This window comes from Panthera pardus, unplaced genomic scaffold, assembly GCF_024362965.1.
Source record: "Panthera pardus isolate Hobbes unplaced genomic scaffold, ASM2436296v1 HiC_scaffold_20, whole genome shotgun sequence".
NCBI classification, from domain to species: Eukaryota; Metazoa; Chordata; class Mammalia; order Carnivora; family Felidae; genus Panthera; species Panthera pardus.
The window spans coordinates 18,815,994-18,838,722 of record NW_026526766.1 but is presented as its reverse complement, the minus strand read 5'-3'; the positions used below and the strand labels follow the sequence as shown (position 1 = coordinate 18,838,722).

At 36.6% G+C, this 22,729-nt stretch overlaps 1 protein-coding gene across 1 annotated transcript in view; it reads right to left on the bottom strand.

The window, feature by feature from the left end:
• Window positions 1-22,729, bottom strand: part of VPS13A (vacuolar protein sorting 13 homolog A) — a 252,942-nt gene that overhangs the window by 94,886 nt on the left and 135,327 nt on the right. The window contains exons 35-41 of the mRNA XM_053907998.1: window positions 21,063-21,213; window positions 13,455-13,582; window positions 12,709-12,878; window positions 11,963-12,180; window positions 11,035-11,267; window positions 807-899; window positions 4-322 (exon numbers count right to left, since the gene is read on the bottom strand). Coding sequence (XP_053763973.1) covers window positions 4-322; window positions 807-899; window positions 11,035-11,267; window positions 11,963-12,180; window positions 12,709-12,878; window positions 13,455-13,582; window positions 21,063-21,213 — 1,312 coding nt within the window. The remainder of the gene's footprint in view (window positions 1-3; window positions 323-806; window positions 900-11,034; window positions 11,268-11,962; window positions 12,181-12,708; window positions 12,879-13,454; window positions 13,583-21,062; window positions 21,214-22,729) is intronic.

Genomic DNA, 22,729 nt, shown 5'->3' with positions numbered 1-22,729 from the left:
AACTCCAGTTTTTGCCTTCCCCCGAAAAACGTGACTTTGCTAACAGCATAGGCACTGTTCTGTGACCAACTCCAGCCTCAAGAACGATAAAAATAGAATCAACGTTCACTCTTATGATCTCTCCTCTGAGTATCAATTCAGTTGTGGGAGCTTTGTTTTCAACTTCATTTGGTTCTTCAAGAAACCACATTTTTAAACTCTTAGTATCCTTCTTTTCCCATAAATGTGCTGTAGAAGAAGCAGTATCCTCGGGGATGGTTTCCTTAGATGTATAAAGTGCTGACGTTATGGTAATCACAGTATTTATGATAACTGGTGAAACCTAAGGGGAAAAATTAAAAGTAATGAAAAAATCTACACATAACACTTTCAAAATTAGGTATTTAAAAAAATATTAGATATACTCGAAGGATCATGAAAAATATTAAACATCACTACCCAGAGAGTAGATACAATTTATTGCCTACAAAAATTTTATAATGATTTCAATTTTTAAAATACTTACATGAATCTTATAGATATTAAACTGATCAAGTGGAAGTTCAACTATATATACTGTAGGAATGTTAGATGTTATCCACAGAAGGAGTCAAACACCAATAATAAAATATACAGCATTCGTTATAAAATGTGTATTAAATAATACATCACAAATAATGTGTCACATAAAAATATTTTCAGAAACACAGCTCCATTTTTGATTATTTAACAATTAAAAGGCAATATAATAATTGCTTACTGCTAGGTTTTACTAATTTTTAAAGGGTGCACTAAAGATATGAACAACTGACTGCATTTTAACTTACCTTCAGTGTCAAGGATTTTACTGATATATCAATCACTTGTGGATTTGCACTTATTTGAGTAGCTTGATAGAATAAGTCACAGGGCTGCAAAACCTATGAGAGATAATTCAATCCCAGCAAATTAACACTGTTCTAAAACGGTTTTATTTAGAGATATTTCTAGTAATAGCTAAGTTAAAGAAGTTAGTCAAAGTAACTTTTAAAAACGTGACTCAATAACACAATTATCTTTTATACCTATCATTTATATTAGAAATTATTAACAATAGCAACAATATTAATTAAACATAGTAAGTCAAAAGATACATTAAATATATGAAAGCCCCATAAAACCTGATTTTATATACTTTATTTTACTTACTATAATAAAATTTTTTCATGGTATTTTTTCATTATAAAATTGAAACAAAATTATATAGGAGAACTACCAAAGATGAAGAAATTATAAGTACATTAGATTTACTAAAGAAGTCTTAATGTAATTATAAATTAATTGAGCTTCCTTTAGGTGTGGTAGCACAATTCTGCCCTCTAGCCCCCAAAGACTCAGGCTCCTCTCAAATGCATAATATATTCATTTACCTCCTAAGGTTTCTAATAGCCTCATCCCAGAAGTCTAAAATCTCATCATCTATATCTCTTATCTTATCACACATGAATCTTCTCTGTATCTCTCACTGATTCAAAAATCCCCAAATCTCACCTCTTTTTATCTTTTTAGCTCAAGGTCTAAAATCTAAATTGGGTACAGGTACTGAGATGAAGTACATGGGTATAATCTATGAAGTATAACGGCACAGTTTCCCTTTTGTGGATCTGTGAAAGGAAGAGGAGTTATTTGCCCCCACCCTCCCAACACAGAATGGTGTGGGCAGACATAGGGTAACAATTGCAGATATTCTAGTTCAAATGGGGAGAATGAAAGGTAAAAAGAAGTCACTAGCACAACGTAGCTTTGAACTCCACCCAGGTAAATGAGTTTCTTGATTAGGTTTCAAAGCCTAGGATCAATTCTCTGTGGTGCTCATTTCTACCCTGAGAGTCATCCTTCCATTTCTAGAAAAGGTAGCATAAATTTGCAACTGAGTAGTTTTACCATCCTGCTTCTTGCCAGTTAGAATTTTTGGAGATGCAAAGAGTCTCTCTTCATTTTGTTCTCTCTGTCCCTCTCAGTCCCATCCTCACAGTGTTTCTATTAAAATACTTTTCTCAAGAACCTTGAGGGCCTTCTGTAAATTTTATGAGGTTTCATTGCATTAGACAAAAGCAACACCCACTGCTCTTTTTGAGATAATCACGGCCTCCTGTTGAAATGGCTAACAGGTGATACCTTTATAATTCCTAGACACTCTGAGAAGATCTGTGAAACACACATTAATCCTTCAAAATCTCTTGAAAGGGCCCTTCCTGTGTATGAACACTGTGTTTTGTTATCCTGAGATTTAGCAAAAGTTTATATACAGTCTTTTCTCTATGCCCCCACTTTTGGGACCTCTTTCTGACTTTTAGCATCTTCTGCCATTTGAAAAGCTAAGGAATTATCAAAATCATAAAGTTCGGGTTCTTTTTAACTGTTCTTCCTCAATTTATCCCTCTGGTCTAGCATTTTACTATAAACAGTAAGAAAACAGGCAACATTGGGGCATCTGGGTGGCTCAGTCTGTTAAGCATCTGACTGCAGCTCAGGTCATGATCCTGTAGTTGGTGAGTTCAAGCTCTGCGTTGGGCTCTGTGCTTTCAGCTCAGAGCCTGAAGCCTGCTTTGGATTCTGTGTCTCCCCCTCTCTCTGCCCTCCCCTCCTCCCTGCTTGTGTTCTTTCTCTCTCTCTCTCAAAAATCAATTAACATTAAAAAATGAAAAAAGAAAGCAGCCAACATCTTCAAATCAGGCAGCTTAGAAATCTCCTTAGCTATATATATAGCTCCATGTTTTCCACTCATAAGTTCTGCTTTCCAGACAACACAAGACACAGTTTTGCAAAGCTCTTTGTATTATAACTCAAGCCATCCTTTTAGCTTCCAATAACATGTCTTTCACCTTCTTTATAGGCCCTTTTGGGCAGCATATTCAAAAAGAGTCTGTTCAACACACTTGAGGCTTTCTCTACCATTCTCCTTAAAATTCCTCCAGATTCTGCATGCTCCCCAGTTCTGAAGCTGCTCATCACATTTTTTTTTTTTAATGCTTATTTTTGAGAGAGAGAAAGAGAGCGTGCACAGGCACCGGCACGGGAAACAAGAGACAGAAACAGAGGGAGATAGAGAAACCCAAGCAGGCTCCGCACTGTCAGCACAGAGCCCAGTGCAGGGCTTATCTCACAAACCATGAGATCATGACCAGGGCCAAATGAAGAGTCAGACTGAGCCACCCAGGCACCCCTGCCACTCCCATATTTTATAGATTAACTGCTTGTTTCCTATTGCTGCATAACAAATTTCTACACACTTTGCAACTTAACACAAATTTATTATTTCCTGTTTTAATGGGTTAGGAATCTTGCTGAAATTAGGGGTCAGCCAGCCAGTTATGTCATCTGAAGCTTGACCAGGTAAAGATTTTCTCCCAGACTCCTTCAGGTCGCTGGTAAAATTCCTGTCTTTGCGGCCCTATGACTGAGATCTCCATTTGCTGGCTGGCTGTTGGCCAGGGACTGCCTTCTACTCCTACTGGTCACTCACAGGTTCTTGCCATGTTGCCTTCTCCCCAGTTTGCTCCTTTAAAGCCAATAGGAAAACATTATTCTGATGTTTCACATTTTAAAAATTAGGTTAGGCTCACCCAGAATCTCTCTTTGATTAACTCAAAGTTAACTAATTAGTGACTTAATTATAGTTATTAAATCTACCCACACTCAAGAGAAAACCATACTGGGCACATGCAACAGGGAATAGAAATCTTGGGGGCCATCTTAGAATTCTGCCTACACTAATAATGAAGAATAAGTCAGGAAGAAAAATTGACATCCTAAACCATTTCCCAAAGAAATCACATTAAAATCTACCACTATTCTAGGGGCACCTGGGTGGCTCCTTCAGTTACGTGTCTGACTCTTGGTTTTGGCTCAGGTCACAATCTAACGGTTTGTAAGTTTGAGCCCTGTGTTGGGCTCTGCGCTGACAACGTGGAGCCTGCTTGGGATTCTCTCCCTCCCTTCAGTGTCTGCCCAGCCCTCTTCCTACCTCTCTCTCTCTCTCAAAATAAACAAACAAACACCAAAAAAAGAAAAACTACCACTATTCTAATAAAATCATTAGGAACAACTGGTACACGACTTTAACATTCAGTATATTACGTCTTTAAACTTCACAAACAGGAATGATAACATTATAATACATGATCCAAGATTTTCAATATAAAATTTGTGTTATCTCTTCATCTTAGGGAAGACAAAACAAAACCAAAAAAATACCATGATACATACATATACAAGTTTCTCTATAATTTGGAAAATTTTTAATAGCCCTTTCCCAAAATAAATACGAAGGTATACGTTGATCCTTGCCCAATTCCTTTATTTTCAAGTCTAGTTACTGAAGACTAAAAATGCAGCTGGTCATTAACAGTAAAGGTGTTCATGCCAAAACATTACTGTCAAGTTGTCCACGATTCAGTCCATATAGATTAATTTAATGATGCAGAAACAGTTCTTAAAATGGAATTGTTTTCCTACTAGTATTGGTCTCCAACTATATCCACTGTGATTTCAGGGGTATTTCTATCATTTTTTTCTCTTTTCTACTTTCTCACCAAACTGCTCCCAGTCTTACACGAAAAGACTTTCCTGCTGCTACTGCTTCCCCTTTGCAGAAGCAATCTTAAGCTACACAACATCTACAAAAACCTGTAAGAGTTCACCATAAATTCTCCACTTTACAAACCTTATCTTGGTGGTGGGAAGGACTGCCTCACACTGAAGAACTGAATAACAAGAGAAAAAGGCAGAGTGTAAGAGTACAGATGCTGGTGTGCGAGTAGGTGTGGGGTGGGAACTTGTGCTCTCTGGAACCCAGGTTCTCTGCATATGCTATCCCTTTACCCTGAAACATGCTCCTGATGCAGGTGAATTAGATAATACCCACTCATCCTACAGGCATCAGCCTAAAGGTCATTTCTGCTGAGAAGCCTCCCCCAGCTACTCTTCCAGGAGAGTTACAGGCTTTTATTATAGAGTCCACGAAGGTACTTTTAACAAAACAGAAGAACAAATTAAAATAGTCTCCAATTTGGGGTATTTTTCCCACAAATGTAAGGCTCACATGCTATAGGAAAAACTATTAATGTTATTTATTATAAGAATAATAAAAACTATTATGCTTTTCTCAGCAGATAGTAGTAAGCACTCAATAAAATATCATATATGGGGCACCTGGGAGGCTCAGTTGGTTAAGTATCCAACTCAGTTTCAGCTCAGGTCATGATCTTACAGTTCGTGAGTTCAAGCTCCACACCATGCTCTACGCTGACAGTGATGGAACCTGCCTGAGTCTATCTCCCTCTCTCTGCCCCTCCAGTGCTCTCTCTCAAAATAAAAAATTAAACTTAAAAAAATAAAATTCCACACTTATTCATGATTAAGATTCTTTCAAAATTAGATATGGAAAATTTTCAACATCTCAAGGTTATATGTATAAATTCACAAGCAAATATTAAAATTATAGTAATATAGTAATAACTTAAAAATGGGAATGCAATGAGGATGAGTCATTATTGTCATTTAAGGAACAAAGAATGTTACTTTTGCAGGTAATTTTTAGAAAACCTAACATAATTAAAAATACTAGAATAGGTAGCAAGTCTAGTAAAGTTATAGAATAACACAAGTTCACTTTAAAAAGCTGACAGCCCAGCCATAAAATTATGCTAAGTGAAATAAGTCAGTCAGAGAAAGACAAACACCCTATGATTTCCTCATCTGTGGAATTTAAGAAACAAATGAGCAAAGGGAAAAAAAAGACAGAGGGGGCAAACCAAGAAACAGATTCTTAACTGCAAAGAACAAACCAATGGTTAGCAGTGGGGAGGTGAGTTAAATAAGTGATGGGGATTAAGGAGTGCACTTGTGATGAGCACCGAGTGTTGTTGAAGTGTTGAATCACTACACTGTACCCCTGTAACAATATTACACTGTATGTTAACTAATTGGAATTTGAATAAAAACTTAAAAAAAACTTACAGACATTTGTTATGACATAAATTCAAAATTTGGATCATGATTTAGCTTTTATTACGATTTAGGAATTTATTCAAAAATTATAAAATCTTAATGGGTGAAATAAAGTCAAACAAATATAAATTTATACTCTACAAGGAGCAAAGATGAGAATATCCAATCTGTTAAAACTTCTAAAAATTTGGTATTGTGTATCCTTTGAAAAGTAAATTCTCATTTTTAAAAATCCATGCATACAGCACTTTACAAGGTTCATGAAGTTTTAATAAGCATCTATGGACCCCAATTAATATTAGATTAAGAAACTGGGGTGCCAGGGTGGCTCAGTTGGTTGGGCATCTGACTTTGGCTCAGGTCATGATCTTGTGGTTAGTGGGTTTGAGCCCTGCATCAGGCTCTGTGATGACAGCTCAGAGCCTGGAGCCTGCAGTGGATTCTGTGTCTCCCTCTCTCTCTCTCTCTCTGCCCCTCTCCCGCTCGTGCTCTCTCTCTCAAAAATGAATAAATGTTAAAAAAAAAAAATACTAGATTAATAAACTTTAATATTAAATAAATACAGTATCAATTAAAGTTCCACTAACTACAACTTATCCAAATGTATGTGGCCAAAACTGCTGGCTGGCCATAAATACACTTTTCAAAATCCTCCCAAATTACAGAAGTTTCACTTAAGACATGGTTACCCAGCTAAAGATCTCCTTTTCAATACTTTTTTTTTTTTCCTTTTTAATGTTTACTGATTTTTGAGAGGGAGAGAGACAGAGTATGAGCAGGGGAGGAGCAGAGAGAGAGATACACAGATTCTGAAGCAGGCTCCAGGCTCTGGGCTGTCAGCACAGAGCCCGACACGGGGTGAGAACTCACAAACCATGAGATCATGAGATCATGACCTGAGCCGAAGTTGCACACTTAAAAGACTGAGCCACCCAAGTGCCCCATCCTTTTCTATACTTCTATTTCCATCTATGAAGGAAGCCACTTGTGGCAGAGTAGAAATCCATCTACAAGTTGAAAGTCATGTTAAAAACATCTGCTTGGAAGTATAAGCAAGCTACCAAGGTAACCCTGCAAAGTTCCCAAGGGGGGGAAAAAGGAGCAGAGGAGTTATCTCAAAATTTGGAGGTGATTTACCTTCTAATTATTTGTCAAATTAGTTATATACTAAGCAGAAGCCTATTGCTAAGTAGAGTGGAGTGGTCAGCAATTTCTAAATGGTCAGCAGAATGGAACTAAGAGGAAAAAATCTATTTCCTTGAATAAGCAGATTAAATTACATCCTAGAATAGCAGAACAACAAGATGGAAACAATCTTTTAAATGTGGTTAAGCCATGCTTTAGCTACTTTTGGGGAGGTACTGCTTGTTACAGCACCTAATTAATATCCTAACTAAGCACAGAATTTCATTCAGAGAAATTGGCACTTCAGCAAAGTTCAAACTATCTGTGACTGATTTGCCAATTGAATGGACAAGGGATGTTTCAAAATGAAAGAGGCCTTCAACTACCTCCACTGTGACCTTAGTCTGTACTTTCTAACTGATTAAGTTTTTCTTTACAGCTTATTACTTAACACAGGCCACAGACCCGATGGGCAAAGCATCCCCTGATGGGAGCCGAAACTACCCTTCAAGCAATAAGGACTGCCCTAAGCCAGCAAGACCCCATGTGACTGACCACAAGACAATGGTCCACCTGACCTTTACTGCCCACCTGCTCACACCCACAAACCTTTGCCCCACATTTTTTTGAAGTTTATTCTTTTATTTTCAGAGAGAGTGTGCAAGCGTATGTGTACCAATGCGCAATCAAGCAGGGGAGGGGTAGAGGAAAGGAGGAGAGAGAATCCTGAGCAGGCTCGTGCTGCCAACCCACAGCCTGATGTGAGGCTCAATCCCACAGATCATGAGATCATGACCCGGGCTAAAATCAAGAGTCATATGCTCAACCAACTGAGCCATCCAGGCTCCCCAACGCACATTCTCCTTGTATAAATCTAGACCCATTTTCGGTACTTTGGAGACAGTCTTTGAGCTATTAGTCTGCTGTCTTCCCCGTGTTGGCCTCACTGAAATAAATTCCTTTCCTGTTTCACCACCACTGTCTCTCTGCCTTTGGATTCTGTCAGCAGCGATTGGCCAAACCTGGTCTATTTGGGACCCCAGGGCCAGGTGCTCTTGCCCCCCTGTACCCCAGCTACAAAAATACAAAGCTGACGACTTTAACAATGCCATAGCAAAATATCTGGGAAGACTGCTACTGGTGATACCTAGGAAGGCAGACAACGTACTCTGGGAAAAAACCTGACTTCAGCCAGACAGGCTTGGAATATTTAGAATGTTGCTCTGTATTAGCTCCTTCATTCTGCTGTCTGCAAAGTCCTATGAGAGACAGGAAACCACTGAGGAGACTTCAGCTCTAAAGAGGAGCCTCAGCGAGAGAAAAGACTGCACTCCTAGTCTTTCTCTAGCAGTTTTTGTTAAAATCAAATATGGAACTAGCCCATGGCAAAAATAACAAAAAAATTAGATTACAGATGGTGCTTATCCCCCTTGCCCACACCTATTATTAAAGTAGCCTTTACTAAATCAGGATGGAGGCAGAATAGACAGAATATAAAGATCAGTAAGTAAAACAGGAGTTTTGTACAGTAAGTGAATGAATGCATCCTTTGGTTACGGCTGCTTTTACCTGGAACTACCTAGATGTAAACTAAATGTTCAAGGAATGAAGGACTGCCAAAGAAACCATTATCTGTGATGCAAAACCCTGTTATTCAACTGCTGAGTAACCAACTCAGGAGGAAGCTGTGACAACTGTGGGGTTCCCCCAAAAAAGACAATAGCCACCTCAGAAGCGTCTACAGAGAATAATGGCAAAAAAAAAAAAAAAAAAAAAAAAATTCTTTCAAAGGGGAAGGCCAGAGCCATCTGAGAAAAAGACAGCAATGCTCTTCCATGAGAGTCAAATGGAAGGCACAACACATGCTCTCCCAGGAACCGGACTCCACTGTAGGAGCTGCAAGTTTTCACATTCCCACTCAGAAGGATATGACAGTTGTTAAGGATAAGTGACTACCAAGTGTTCCCATTCTTTCTTTTCCTGAACCGCAACTACCCTGTCCTTACACCACCAGTATGTGGTATTTGTGTGTGTGGTGATGGAGTGCTTGCTGAAAAGCAATAGATTATTTGTCTGTTAGCTAATAGATGGTCTAAAAGAGAGAAGTCACAGCAGACTGAAAAAAACTATCACCCAAAGATCCTGGACTTTGAACTTGTACCCCTTAAGGAAGAGATGGAGATGTTCTTTGGATGAGAAAAGGCAACTATGAATTATACGTGTGGACAAAGGAAAAAACCTCTGAGTGACCAATAGGGCAGGACCTCTAACCGTCACCTTGTATCTCCTTTTCTCTCCTACAGTAATAGAAGTTTCAGGTGAGCACAAGGTAGCTCAGGAAAAAAGAGCACACACTCCAGTCCTTTTTGAAGAGAAGTGTGGTCCTACAACTAAGTTCAAGCTGGTAATAAAAGGAAAAACCACAGGATCAAGATGAAGTCACTTACTTATGCTAGGCTAAATCGGTAAACCAGGGCTTAATACCTAACCTAACTGCAGTTTCAGCCCCCCCCCCCCAAAATGTAGTCTTAATCAGGAAGTTTTTGGTCTGCACCAATGAGGTAATCTGTCATGTGGACCCTTCTCCATCCCCAAAAGGAAGAGGAGTTAATCTACCCAACAAGCCCCTCTCTTTTAAAGAAATATGACCTTGTCTGAAACAATCCTTTCTTTTGCTAACAACTTCCCTGCTCCATTCTCCTTCCTATTAAAAAAAACCTTCCATTTTATATAACTCCTAGGAACTTCTTTCTATTTGCTAGATGGGATGCAGCCAAATTCATGAAATGCTTAATAAAGCCAATTATATCTTCAAATTTCCCTGGTTGGATTTTATCTTTTAACAAGGCCAAACAGATGTAAATAGAAAAAATATATGTAAAATTTCTAAATTATAACACAAAAGAGAATCACCTTGCCCTCCAGTTGTTGTTTCCTCTCTTTTGTTAGTGGTGAGCCATCAGCCTTGCAAACTAAGAAAAGAAACTCGCCTGTATCCTAATTGACATATATGTATTGACTTATCACAAAATTACAGTTTATATTTCTATGTTGACTATTAAGAACATTTATGCTTCTACTACTCCTTGTAGAAGCCTACACAATTTGTGTTTTATACGAGTACTAGGAGTAATAGTTAACTTGAAAAAGATGTCTTTAGGGGCGACATCTATGGGTGGCTCAGTCAGTTGAGCGTCCAACTTTGGCTCAGGTCATGATCTCACGGTTTGAGTTCAAGCCCTGCGTAGGGCTCTGTGCTGACAGCTCGGAGCCTGGAGCCTGCTTCGGATTCTGTGTCTCCCTCTCTCTCTGCCCCTTCCCTGCTCATGCTATGTCTCTATCTCAGAAATAAATAAACATCAAAAAAAAAAAAAAAAAGAAAGAAAAAGATGTCTTTGCAGAAACGGACTTTCCTCAGTTATGAAGAGTGGAAGGCCAAGAGGCTACCACAGAGTAAAACATAAATGTGAATGTATATCGAAGCAAATGGCTCAAGGTTCAAATAAATTACAGGGAAAAAAGAAAAAAAAAAAAAAGAAAACATCTATCTGAGCAAAAGTGTCCAGATGGGAGAAAAAAAATTAAAGATAATAAAACATATACAACATAGCAAATGACTGGTAGAAAGTCTCAAAGAGCTAAGAGCAGTGTGAAATTGACGTGGTCAGAAAGCCAGCGTGAGGTCTCCAAGAAGCATCCCGACGAAAACAACTTGTTGGTGAGACTATTCCCACAAATACATACAACACTGTGGAGCAACTGGGGAATGAAAAAGAGCTTCAAAGCTTGTGTAATAATAATCTAGACTAGGCTCTTCAAGAAGAAAGAAAGGTATTTTACAGAAAAAGGCTGAGAAGTACGTTAGTAGTTTTCTAAAGAGGCATATGGCTAAATCCGAAATAGTTTACAATTAAGCAGATAAGGAAAGAGTAAACTCACCGTAGTGATTCTGCCTTTTCTCTTGACTGGAAGAAATGGGCATGCTCTCACTTGAAGATCTTTAATGGCAGCAGTCATTGTACTGTTCTCACGGTCACCTTTCCAACAAATTTCACATTGTGTTGTAATGACTAAGGCAGGAGCATCACTTCGTGTCATATCAGCCACAAACACAATTTCAGGATTTTTAATAATAATATTAACTTCCCACTTCTCTTTTTCCTGTACAGGTACTAAATAGGAACAAAATAAGTTCACATTTTAAAATATTTCTATATATTTGTTATACAGATTATTTATGGAAAAACTTGTTACTTGTGAGAAAAGGGTTTTTTCATTCCAAGGAAAAAAATACAAGAATCTTAGATCTCAAAGGAATCTACTGTAATTCTTTTAGTATAAAAGTTGAAGATGTATAGTCTTAAGAGCATTTTTAAATGTGGGGGAAAAACCCTTTCATGGCAGAGCTGGGAGCTAACCCAATCTCTGACTCTCAACTTGGCACTCCTTCCGCTACACCACAATGAGCCACATATGTAAATGATAATGGAGAGCTGTAAAAATAACAAAAATAAAAGAGTACATTAAGTAAAAATACTGTCTTTAAATATGAAAAGGAATAGTTGGTTCATTATTCCTCCTGCTTGTTTTTGTCAAAAAAATTCTTTTAAATTACTGCCTGTAGAGAAGCATATTTGCTTATTCTAATATAGGTCCCTTAATTATTGAACCCAATATATATTTATATGTAGAAAAATACACAAACTGCACATCCTACAGGAAAACACATTTAAGTTTTTCACTTACCTCTGAAAAATATTTCACTTTATTAATTCACTTAGCCTCATCATCTAGACAGATAATCAAGGTAAGTGCTATTGTAGCATTTCAATAATACATATATTAAATATTTTAGCCAATAACTAACCTTCTTCCTTAGCAGTCCATGTTTGAACGCTGGTTTCTATAGCCGTGCCCGTGGTGAAGGCCTCAAGAAAGACGTTTGCAACTGTCAGCAGAAATTCTACACTGGCACAAATATACATTTCTTGAAAGACTAAATCAGTCACCAAACCATCTCTGACTTTCCTATACTTTACATCCATCATGTCCTTTTTGTCAAACCCAACCGTCAGTCCTATCATTCTGAAAAATACAATAACAACTCCTGTGAGTATCTTAAAAATAACCAAACACACCAATAAAAGTCAAAAGACCTCTTATTCATTTTACTAACAGCAAACCAACATTCTGAAGTCATTTCTCTTGGGAAGATCACAAAGTACTCCAAATAACAGACTTAGAAACTTCTGGAGCACAACTGTTTCATAAACTAGTAAGTGTAACTTTAAGCAATTGGCAGAACTTAAATGTCTTCCCAATTTTTCATGTTTTCCCATTAGAACTTACAAAGATAAATAATAATTTAGGAAAAAGAGATTCATTTAAAAAACGAGTTTAACTGCATTATTTCTTTTGAACCATTCCATCAACCATCCCATAAGAACAGCACGTAACTGAACGAGGCCATTTGCAATGCTGAAAACCATGACTCCACTAAATTGAAACTTTGAAGATCTTAGGATGTACCCAGAAAACAAACATGCAACTTTGGGATTAAGTTTTGTCGGACAATTCAAACATTTCTCAAATAAAAACTAAGCACACTGTTACCTAGGAGTTGCCTTCTTGACATGAGGTCTTTTATCATCTAAAATACAGTTTTTTAATGAGAAGGAAGAAAATACTGAGTCATCTGTATACATCTTTGCAGTGCTTATAATATTCTCCAACTTAAATTCAGCAAGTTTCAGAGCAGGATCACGAACATCTGTAAAGGAAGTCTGTGGAAGGAAACCAATACACATTTTACAGAAAAACAAAGTCTTAACACATTTTAAGATATGAACTACCACATTCTCTATCTCCACAGCGCTTGCTAATGAAAGGCCAAAAAAGCCATTTAGTTTAAAACTTTTTTTTTTTTTTTTTTTACATCACTACCTATAGGAAAGAAAACTTATCTTAAAAGGGCAATGGTTAAATTAATTTTGTTATTAAAATGAAATAATCAGTAGCATTTTTCAGAGGAAAAGATAATCCAAAATACATATGAAATATTAACTTATTTTTTTAAATATTTTTTAAATGTTTACTTATTTTTGAGCAACAGAGACAGAGTGTGAGTGGGGGAGGCAGAAAGAGGGAGACACAGCATCACAAGCAGGCCCCAGGCTCTGAGCTGTCAGCACACAGCCCAGTGCGGGGCTCGAAGTGAGGAAGTGCGAGCTCATGACCTGAGCCAAAGTCGAAGGCTCAACCAACTGAGCCACCCAGGCACCCCGAAAACTGTTACTTTAATAAGTATTCGCCTATATCATTTTCATCAAGTGAGAAAATACTTTTTTTCCTTAACTTACCTGCTCAGGACTTGGACTATATAGTACCATGGTGAGATAATCAGTTTTGAAACTCATATTTAGCGTTGTCTTAACTTGAGAGGCCTGTGAATGTATTTCTACCACAGCAGCTGTCACTACAGTTGTTCCTTGGAAAAATGAAAAGTTATTGGACAAAAAAGTTAAGAAAAGTAGAAGTCATTAAAACAGGCTTAAAATAGGCTTAAGAGAATTATCCACTAAACAGGTATAGTATAATGATATTCAAGAAAATAAAAAACTATTAGAAACTTCAGATGCTGAACTCAGTAACTACTGGCTTAAGATTCTATCCATGCAGTAACTCGGAAATATTAAACACTGATGCTCCTGTTTCCATTTTTGTAAAATGAGAATAACAGAACTAACCACTGGGTTTGTTTTCGGGATTAAGTAAAAGAGTATGTGTAAAATTCCTACTAGAATACCTGGCACCTAGTTTAATATTCAAACTTACTTCAAAAAACTAAAACCAAACAAGATCATCTTAAATGATGTTTAAAAAATTGTTCCACTGAAAAGAAGGAAACAAAATTCATTCTTTCCTGCATTTTACATTTTGAGCCAAGGCATTTACGTACATGGTATATATTAAATGGGTTTTTACTAAACACACAGCTCTTGCTAATTCTCATTCTACCCAACCGCAGAGACAAGTACCACCACACCACGTAACTTATTTTTAATTGAGTTAAAATTTACATCGGTGAAATACATAGATCTTAGCAGAACAATTCAATGAGATTGTATATATCCATGCCACAAACACTTCAATTAAGATACTGAAGATTTTTTACATCTTTGGTTAGGTTTATTCCTAGGTATTTTATGCTTCTTGGTGCAGTTGTGAATGGGATCAGTTTCTTTGTCTTTCTGTTGCTTCATTATTAGTGTATAAGAATGCAACTGATTTCTGTACATTGATTTTGTATCCTGCGACTTTGCTGAATTCATGCATCAGCTCTAGCAGACTTTTGGTGGAGTCTATCGGATTTTCCATGTATAATATCATGTCATCTGCAAAAAGTGAAAGCTTAACTTCATCTTTGCCAATATATATATGTTTTCACTCTTATGTAAATCCTGAGAAACTTAACAGAAGTCCATGGGGGAGGGGAAGAAAAAAAAAAGAGGTTAGAGAGGGAGAGAGGCAAAGCATAAGAGACTCTTAAAAACTGAGAACAAACTGAGGGTTGATGGGGGGTGGGAGGGGTGGGAGGGATGGGAGGGTGGGTGATGGATATTGAGGAGGGCACCTTTTGGGATGAGCACTGGGTGTTGTATGGAAACCAATTTGACAATAAATTTCATATTTAAAAATAAAAGTTTAATTATTTAAAAAAAAAAAAGATACTGAAGATTTACATCATTCCAGAAAGCTCTCTTGTAACTCTTTCTAGCTAATCCTCAACCTCCCTACCATTCTAATTTTTAATCACCAAAGGTTAGTTTTGTTTGTTTGTTCTTAAAGTCTGCATAGTCATATTCAGAGTAAAACCTCTTTCGTGTTTGGCTTCCTTCAGTAAACATGTTTCAGAGTCATCCATGTTGTTGCAAGGGTCATTCTTTCTTCTGCAGTCTATGAAAATGCATTCTACAAAAAATACAGTTTATCCATTCTAGGACTGATGAACATATGGGTTGTTTCCAGATTTAAGCTATTATGAATCAATCTGCTACAAATACTCCTGAATAAGTCATTTTGTAGATATATGCACTGATTTTAGAGTGGGGTAGGATAAATACTTAGACCATAATTGTTTGTTACAAGGTAGATATATGTCAACTGCCAAACTCTGTTGAAGTAGTTATAGTATTTCACATTCCCAACATTTTCCCCACTCATTCACATTCCCAAATCACATTATGTGCGTCTCCGCTGTCTCATATTCTCATCAACATGTGGAGTTGTCAGTCTTTTAAAAACTGACTCATCTGGTGAGTTTTCCTGATAAATAACTATATTAGGACCTTTTCACCTGCTTACTGTACATTTAACGTATCCTCTCCCATGTATCCAATTTTTTTGGTAATTCTTTTGGTTTTATTTTTAAAGTTCTTAATTTCAAGGAGTTATCAAGTATTCTAGATATGACATCATATACATGTATCATGAATATGTATCTCAGACTGAGGCCTCACTTTTCACAATCTGATACCATCTTTTGATAAGTATAAATTAAAAATGTTTATGAAGTGTCCTTTATAAAGTTTTCATGATTAGTGTTCTATCTGCCTAAGAAATCTTTGGCTATCCCATGATTGATGAAAGTATCCCATGTTGTCTTTTATAAGCTTAAAGTTTTAGCTTTCAAACATAGGTCTTTCATCCATCTCAAATTAATTTCTATATATGGTATAAAGGGACAAGGTTCAATTTTTCCTACATTTAGATTATCTAGTTGTGACAGCACCATTTGTTAAAACGTTTATCCTTTCCCTATTGACTAGTCTTCATTGAAAATCAGTTGACTCTATCTGTGTGTTTTCTGGACTCCTGGGTTTTACTATTCCGTTTATGTTATGCCAATAGCCATACTAACAATTTGTAGTTTATTCCATGTTTTGAAATTACACAGTATAAATCTTTGTTCTTCCTTCACAGTATTTTTTTTTTTACCCTTTGTTTTTGGGTTTTCTGGGTATGTGGTCAAAGGCATTTTTACTTCTTTCTACTCTTTAGACCTATTAATCATTCTCCTGGCCTTATTACTCTATCAATGACTACCAATTGACCTGGTATGATGATTATGGACACTTCTAACTTGTGCCTACTTTACAGGGAAAAATTTAACACTTCAGCATTAAGTATGCCTTTTAAATATTTCTAGTTTTCTTCACAAACAGATACAGAATTTTATCAAATGCTTTCTTTGCATCTGCTGAGATATAATCTTTTTCTTCTTTGTTAATTTGGTGATTTACATTCATTGATTTTTGACTGTTAAAACCAATTTTGTTATTTTGGGCTAATTCTCACTTGGTCAAGGTGAAGTATCCTATATCCTTATTGTTGGATTCAGTATACTAATATCTTGTTTAAAATTTCCGTATCTGTGTTCATGAAGTATTTGGTGTGTGATTTTTTTAAATGCTTATTTATGCGGGGGGGGGGGGGGGTAAAGAGGGGGGGAGAGAGAGAGAGAGAGAAAGAAATTTCCCAAGCAGGCTCCATGCTGTAAGCGCAGAGCCCAACATAGGGCTCAATCCCACAAACTCAAGATCATGATTTGAGCCAAAACCAAGAGTCAAACGCTTAACCAAATAAGCCACCAAGTACCCCGAGATTCTTTTCCTGAACTGGCTTTTTCTTTTCCTTGTTACCAGAGTAATGCTTGCTTTAAAAAACTGCTAAGGAAGTGATCCCCCTTCCTCTATTTTCCAGCAAAGCTTGTGTAACACTGGTATTATTTCTAACTCAAATATTTCAAAGAATTCACCACTGAAATTCAAATCCTTTAACAGACAGAGGGCTACTCAGATTTTTTATTTCTTCTTATGTCAGTTTTGGCAATTTTGTGTTTTCCAAGTAATTTCTCCATTTCAAAGAAGTTGTAGAATCCAGTCACAAAATTATTCATAATATTTCCTCATTATCCTGGTAGTGATCTGCAGTATCTATCTAACTCTGATACTGCTAATTTTTTTTCTTTCTTTCTTCCATCCTAAGAGTTTATTGATTTCATTAGTTTTTTCCAATGAAAATAATCTCTGACTTTGCCAACAGATTTACCTGTTTGAAACAGATTTACCTGTTTCTCTTCCACTGACTTCTACTCATACCTGTATTACTGCTCTCTTGTATTTACTTTGGGTTTAATTTGCTCTTTTCTACTTTCTCCAGGCAAAATATTTAATCTTTTAAACTCGTTTTTCCTAATCAAATCCTTTTCAGCTACAAAATTATTTCAGCTCTGCTTTAGTTGCATCCCCAAATTTTGGTATGCTTTATGTTCATTATCTTCCCGTTTAAACACTTTTCTACTTTCCTTTGTCTTTTCTTTTTAAAGAAAAAAAATTTTTTTTAACGTTTATTCATTTTTGAGAGACAGAGGGAGACAGAGCATGAGCGGGGAAGGGGCAGAAAGAGGGAGATATAGAATCTGAAGCAGGCTCCAGGCTCTGGGCCGTCAGCGTGGAGCCTGATGCGGGGCTCAAACTCACGAACTGGGAGATCATGACCTGAGCTGAAGTCGGACGCTCAACCGACTGAGCCACCCAGGAGCCCCGCATCTTTTCTTTTTTGACCCACAGGTTATTTGAAAAATGTTTAATGCCCAAGTAGTTCAAGTTTCTCTGACATCCTACTTCTACTCATTTCTAATTTAATTCCATGTGGCCAGAAAATTTTATGGCCTCCCAGGATGGTCTATCCTTGTGAATATTCTAAGAGCCCTTTTAAAAGACGTACATTCTGCAATTGTTGAATGTCAATTAGGTCAATTTTGTTAACAGTGTTCAAATGTTCTATATTCTTTCTGATTTTTGTCTATATTCTATTAGTTACTAAGAGTGGTGTGCTAAATACACAACTATGATTCTGTATAGGGGTATTTCTTCCTTTTGTTTTGTCAATTTTTGTTGCAGACATTTTGGAACTCTGTTATTAGGTACAACAGATTTAAAGTTGTTAGAGCATCCTTGCAAATTGGTTCCTTTACCATTATGAAAAGAAAAAAAAGCATTTATGAGACAATCAGGAGAAAATGAAGCCTACCAGGATATTTTCATGGTTTATAGGGGGTATAGCCATTTTTTTAGGGGTGACAATGTTACTGTGACTACATTTAAAAAGTAAAGTTCTTACTGCTTAAATACCAACTGAAGGTAGACCATCTAAGATTTTCTTTCAAGTCATTTAGTGGGATGGCAGTAGGGGGAAGAAAAAGCAGAGTTACAGCAGTAATAAAGACAGTCACATGATACTAGTTGTTGAAACTGGGTTGATGAGTACTTAAGAGGTGTTTACCTTATTCCTTCCACCTCAGTGTAGGCATAAATTTCAAGAAAATGATTAAAATAGTAATATATTCGCATGTCTATTTTTTGTTTCATTTTGGACATGATCTTTACACTCCCCACTATTTTAAGTCCTTACCACTTCCTCTATCCGTCCCATCTTCTTCTTTTCCTGCTTTGATCAGTTATATCTCCATTTCCATGTTAACAGGGTTAATAACATTTACATTCTTACTTACATAGTTAATTAAGTCTTCAATGTGTTAACTATGGCTATGTGATAATTTTCAATAAAGAGAGTAATAGTTTATTATTAACACTTCCTCTACTGCTATATCACAACTACTCCATCTCTCAAAAAAGAAGAATCTTTTCTCATATTCTAACAGTGGCTCAAAATCGTGCAAAATGTAAATCCACTTTACTTCTGGCCCAGACTGTATAGTAGAGATATCTCCCTTCTTAAGAACCAAAAGCATGTCTTCCTTTCCAAATATCACTTATTTACCTAATTAAGCCCTCATTCTATATACTATATGAAATTCATGCTATTTTTCTTTTTTTAAAGACATTCTGCCATTTCTTACAATTTTTCTTAAGGCATTCTGAATTCCCCTTTAATGAAAACCAAGAACTTCCTAGCCCAATCAAACAGATAATTTTGGGATTCCTTTTCAATGTACTCCTGAGTAGGCCCATTGTTTTCAGATTCCCATGTTTTCCTTTTTCCTGGATTCCTTGTTTGTTTCGCTAGATTATATTTCAAAGTAATTTCTTGATGAATAAGAATGAAGTAAACTTTGAGCCACTAGAAATTTGAGAATTATTGTGTTTTCACATTTCAAGGTTTGATCATATACAGAATCCTAACTTCAAAATCATTTTTCTTAGATATATGACTATAGTACTTCATTGTCTTTTATCATCCATCTACCCCATCCCATCCAGTTTTGCTCAGGGTAATCTGATTCCAGTAACTCTTTTTCCAAGCCCCTAATCAACAGCCTGCTTTTGTTCTGAAACTATAAATCTTACCTTTGTGGTTCTAACATTTCATAAAGATCTGTGTGCATGGGCAGTCTTTGTTTATTCAATCTGCCTGACAGTCGTTAGGTTTTTTTTTTATATCCAAGAATTTATTTCACTATTTATTTAGCTCTGGAGATTTTCTATTATTTCTTTCAAAGGTTCTTCTCTTCCATTTTCTCAGTTCTTCTCCTAACATACTTATTATTCTGGATTGCAACCTTTGACTAAAGGTCTATCATTTTTTTTTGAAGTTTATTTCTTTTGATGGGGAGGTGGGGGAGGGGAGAGAACGAGTGAGCACGAGCAGGGGAGGGGCACAGAGAGAATCCCAAGCAGTCTCTGTACTGTCAGCACAGAGCACAATGTGAGGCTCCATCTCACAAACCATGAGATCATGACCTGAGCTGAGATCAAGAGTCAGATACTTAACCAACTGAGCCACCCAGGCACCCCAAGGTAATTAAAGGTCTGTCATTCTTAAGTTTTACCTCATTTTACATTTCTATGGTTTATTCTTCCTCAGTGTCATGGGAGCTGATTTTACATCAACTATATATTCCAACTCAGTACTTACGTTTTAAATTCATGCTTAGTGCATTTGTTCTGTTTCAAAATTTCACCATATTTTTGGGTTCCAAGAACTCTTTCTTATCTTGAGAGGGGGGAAGGTCGTGATGGTAGGATTCAGTTTCCATATTCTCAAAATCCTCTGATTATGAATTAGAGTTTGTTTTCTGTTTGTTTACATTCTATTCTGTTACCTCAATTAATTCTCTTTCACTCAGAAAATAGTTGTCATCTTTGTTTCTTTTATGCTTTGGTTCTTGCTATTTCCTTATTCTGACTATGAATATTTTAACAACAAAGGACTAGACTGGTTATACTACTCAATAAGGATAGAGTGTCCTATAATGTTATAAATGTAGGGTTGTTTCTGTGTTTCCCTGACTGGAAAAGTTGTGTGTTATCTCAGGGCTTTGCAAGAGTGGATCTAGTGGACTAGTAGGTTCCATTTTGAGGTAGGTAGGTTTGAGGATACCCCAAAATGCCAGAATGTGAACTTCATTCTTGTGAAGCACAGAATCATCCCAGCCCTATATGACCCAGTCAGGTTCCACACAGCACATTAAATCCAACATTAGATGCAACTGAGTTATGTTTCCCTCTGCTCTGCTCCACCTATCTGTCTTGCAGATATCTGCTGAAATTCATCATTTATCAGTGACTGTTCTCTCTCGACATCCTTAATATTTTGATACTAATATAAAATATCCCATCTGGGATATAGGCTGCACTAGGAATAAGGGAAAAGAGGAGGATGGTGAGAAAAACTGAAAAAAGGACATGTAGGGCAGTAGGTATAACAAGAATAAATACTAACGAATTTTGTCACAACACGATTAGGAATTTTGATTCAAAGAAAAAAATCACCAGAACGTCTACTAACAGACAATTTAGAGATACTCAACTTAGAGAACTGAAAACAGATCTATAAATCTTGTTTTCCAAAAACTCAAACTAGAGAATGGAAAGAAGGATACAAGACGCAAAGGAGGGGTTGGACATGGGGAGGGGAGGGCTAATCTGAAGTTAAGAACATACCTTCTGAAAGGTGTGAAGCATTAGTAGCTCCACTCGTAATACCATGCTCATCTTTTACTCCTGCAGGTGAGGCGCCATGACCTTCTTCATACCACACATTGCCATGTAACGTCTTAAAAATAGTCGTTAAATCTTCTTGACTAAGAATGAACTGTGAAGAAAAGATTTGCTTATTTTAACATTACTACTTTACGTAGTCCAAAATCCTCTTCCACAGAAAAGCCAAGTGTTTCATTTCAATCCTCTACAAGCCAATTTTTTAATGCATTAGATATTTGTACTAACCGAATAATACTGAGTTTCCTAAATGACCGTGTGATTTTTAGTACCTTGTGAGATATGGAAATTAGATGTCAATTCCAATGAAATTATGAATAAAAGTTTTTTGTTAGGCATATACCAATTAACCTAATAATTTAAAACCTTTCAAATGAACTTTCACCTTTACCTAGATACTCTGCATTTTTTGGGTTACTAAGCACCTGTATTTACAAATGCAATTTAATCAAAAATATTGACTTGCATCACGAAAAATAGTTCAGTGTTTTACATGAATTATTTCCTTTGAACCTAACAAAAGTCCTCGGTATAAAAAATATATCCTGGCTTTATATAAAAAGCTGAGGTTTAATGGTCAAATATGATACTTAAATCCACTTAAAGAACTCATGCAGTCACTCAAAACCCCATGTGTTGTGAATTTAGCCTAATATCACCAACGTAAGATCTGTATTGAAAACTGTGTTAATTCAATGTCAACTTGGCTAGGTCACAGTATCTAGATATTTGGTCCAATATTATCCAAGATATTACATATATGGTATGCATATAGAATATGTACCTCATGCACAGACCATCTATAAGTGCCCAGCTGCCTTCTGGGGCAGACCAACCAGTATGAAACTGGGTCTTCATGATCCACCTGAATAGTTAACAACTGTTACAGTCTACCTCAGGGGACCACATGTTTGACCCCTCCTGAACCTCATCCTCTGTGTCAGGGAGAGGCTAAAATTGAGTCATCAAGAAGTCAGTCTACCACATCCATACCAAGTGTAACACACACACACACACACACACACACACACACACACACACACACACCCTTTGATTATGTTTCTCTGAAGAACTGTAATAGCAATTATGTAAAAAAAAAAATCCCTTTGAGTTTTAAGTTGATATACTCAATCACCTCAAGGAAATAATTTTAACACCACAAAATTTAACACTTTTGTACTAGGATTCCTTTGACTGCATTTCAAAGATGCAGTAGTATTGTAAGGTATACTATACATGAAGCAGTCAAACATTATTGGAAAGTAGACTATGATTGAAATTATGAATCGTAAACCCAAGGGAAACTGTAAAATCAATGACAAACAATCCAAAATCAGGTTAAATGTGGGGAGACAATACAATAAACAGAATAAAACAACTAGAAAACAGAAAACAATTAGAGAGAGAGCAAATTTTAAAGTTTATTATTTGAGAGAGCAGAGGAGAGAGGGGAAGAGAGGGAGAGAAGTCCAAACAGGATCAACGCTGTTAGCTCAATCCCATGACTGTGAGATGATGACCTGAGCTGAAATCAAAAGTCAGACGTTCAACTGACTGAGCCACCTAGGCACCCCAAGCGATAACAAATTTTAAACCAACTATATCATAAT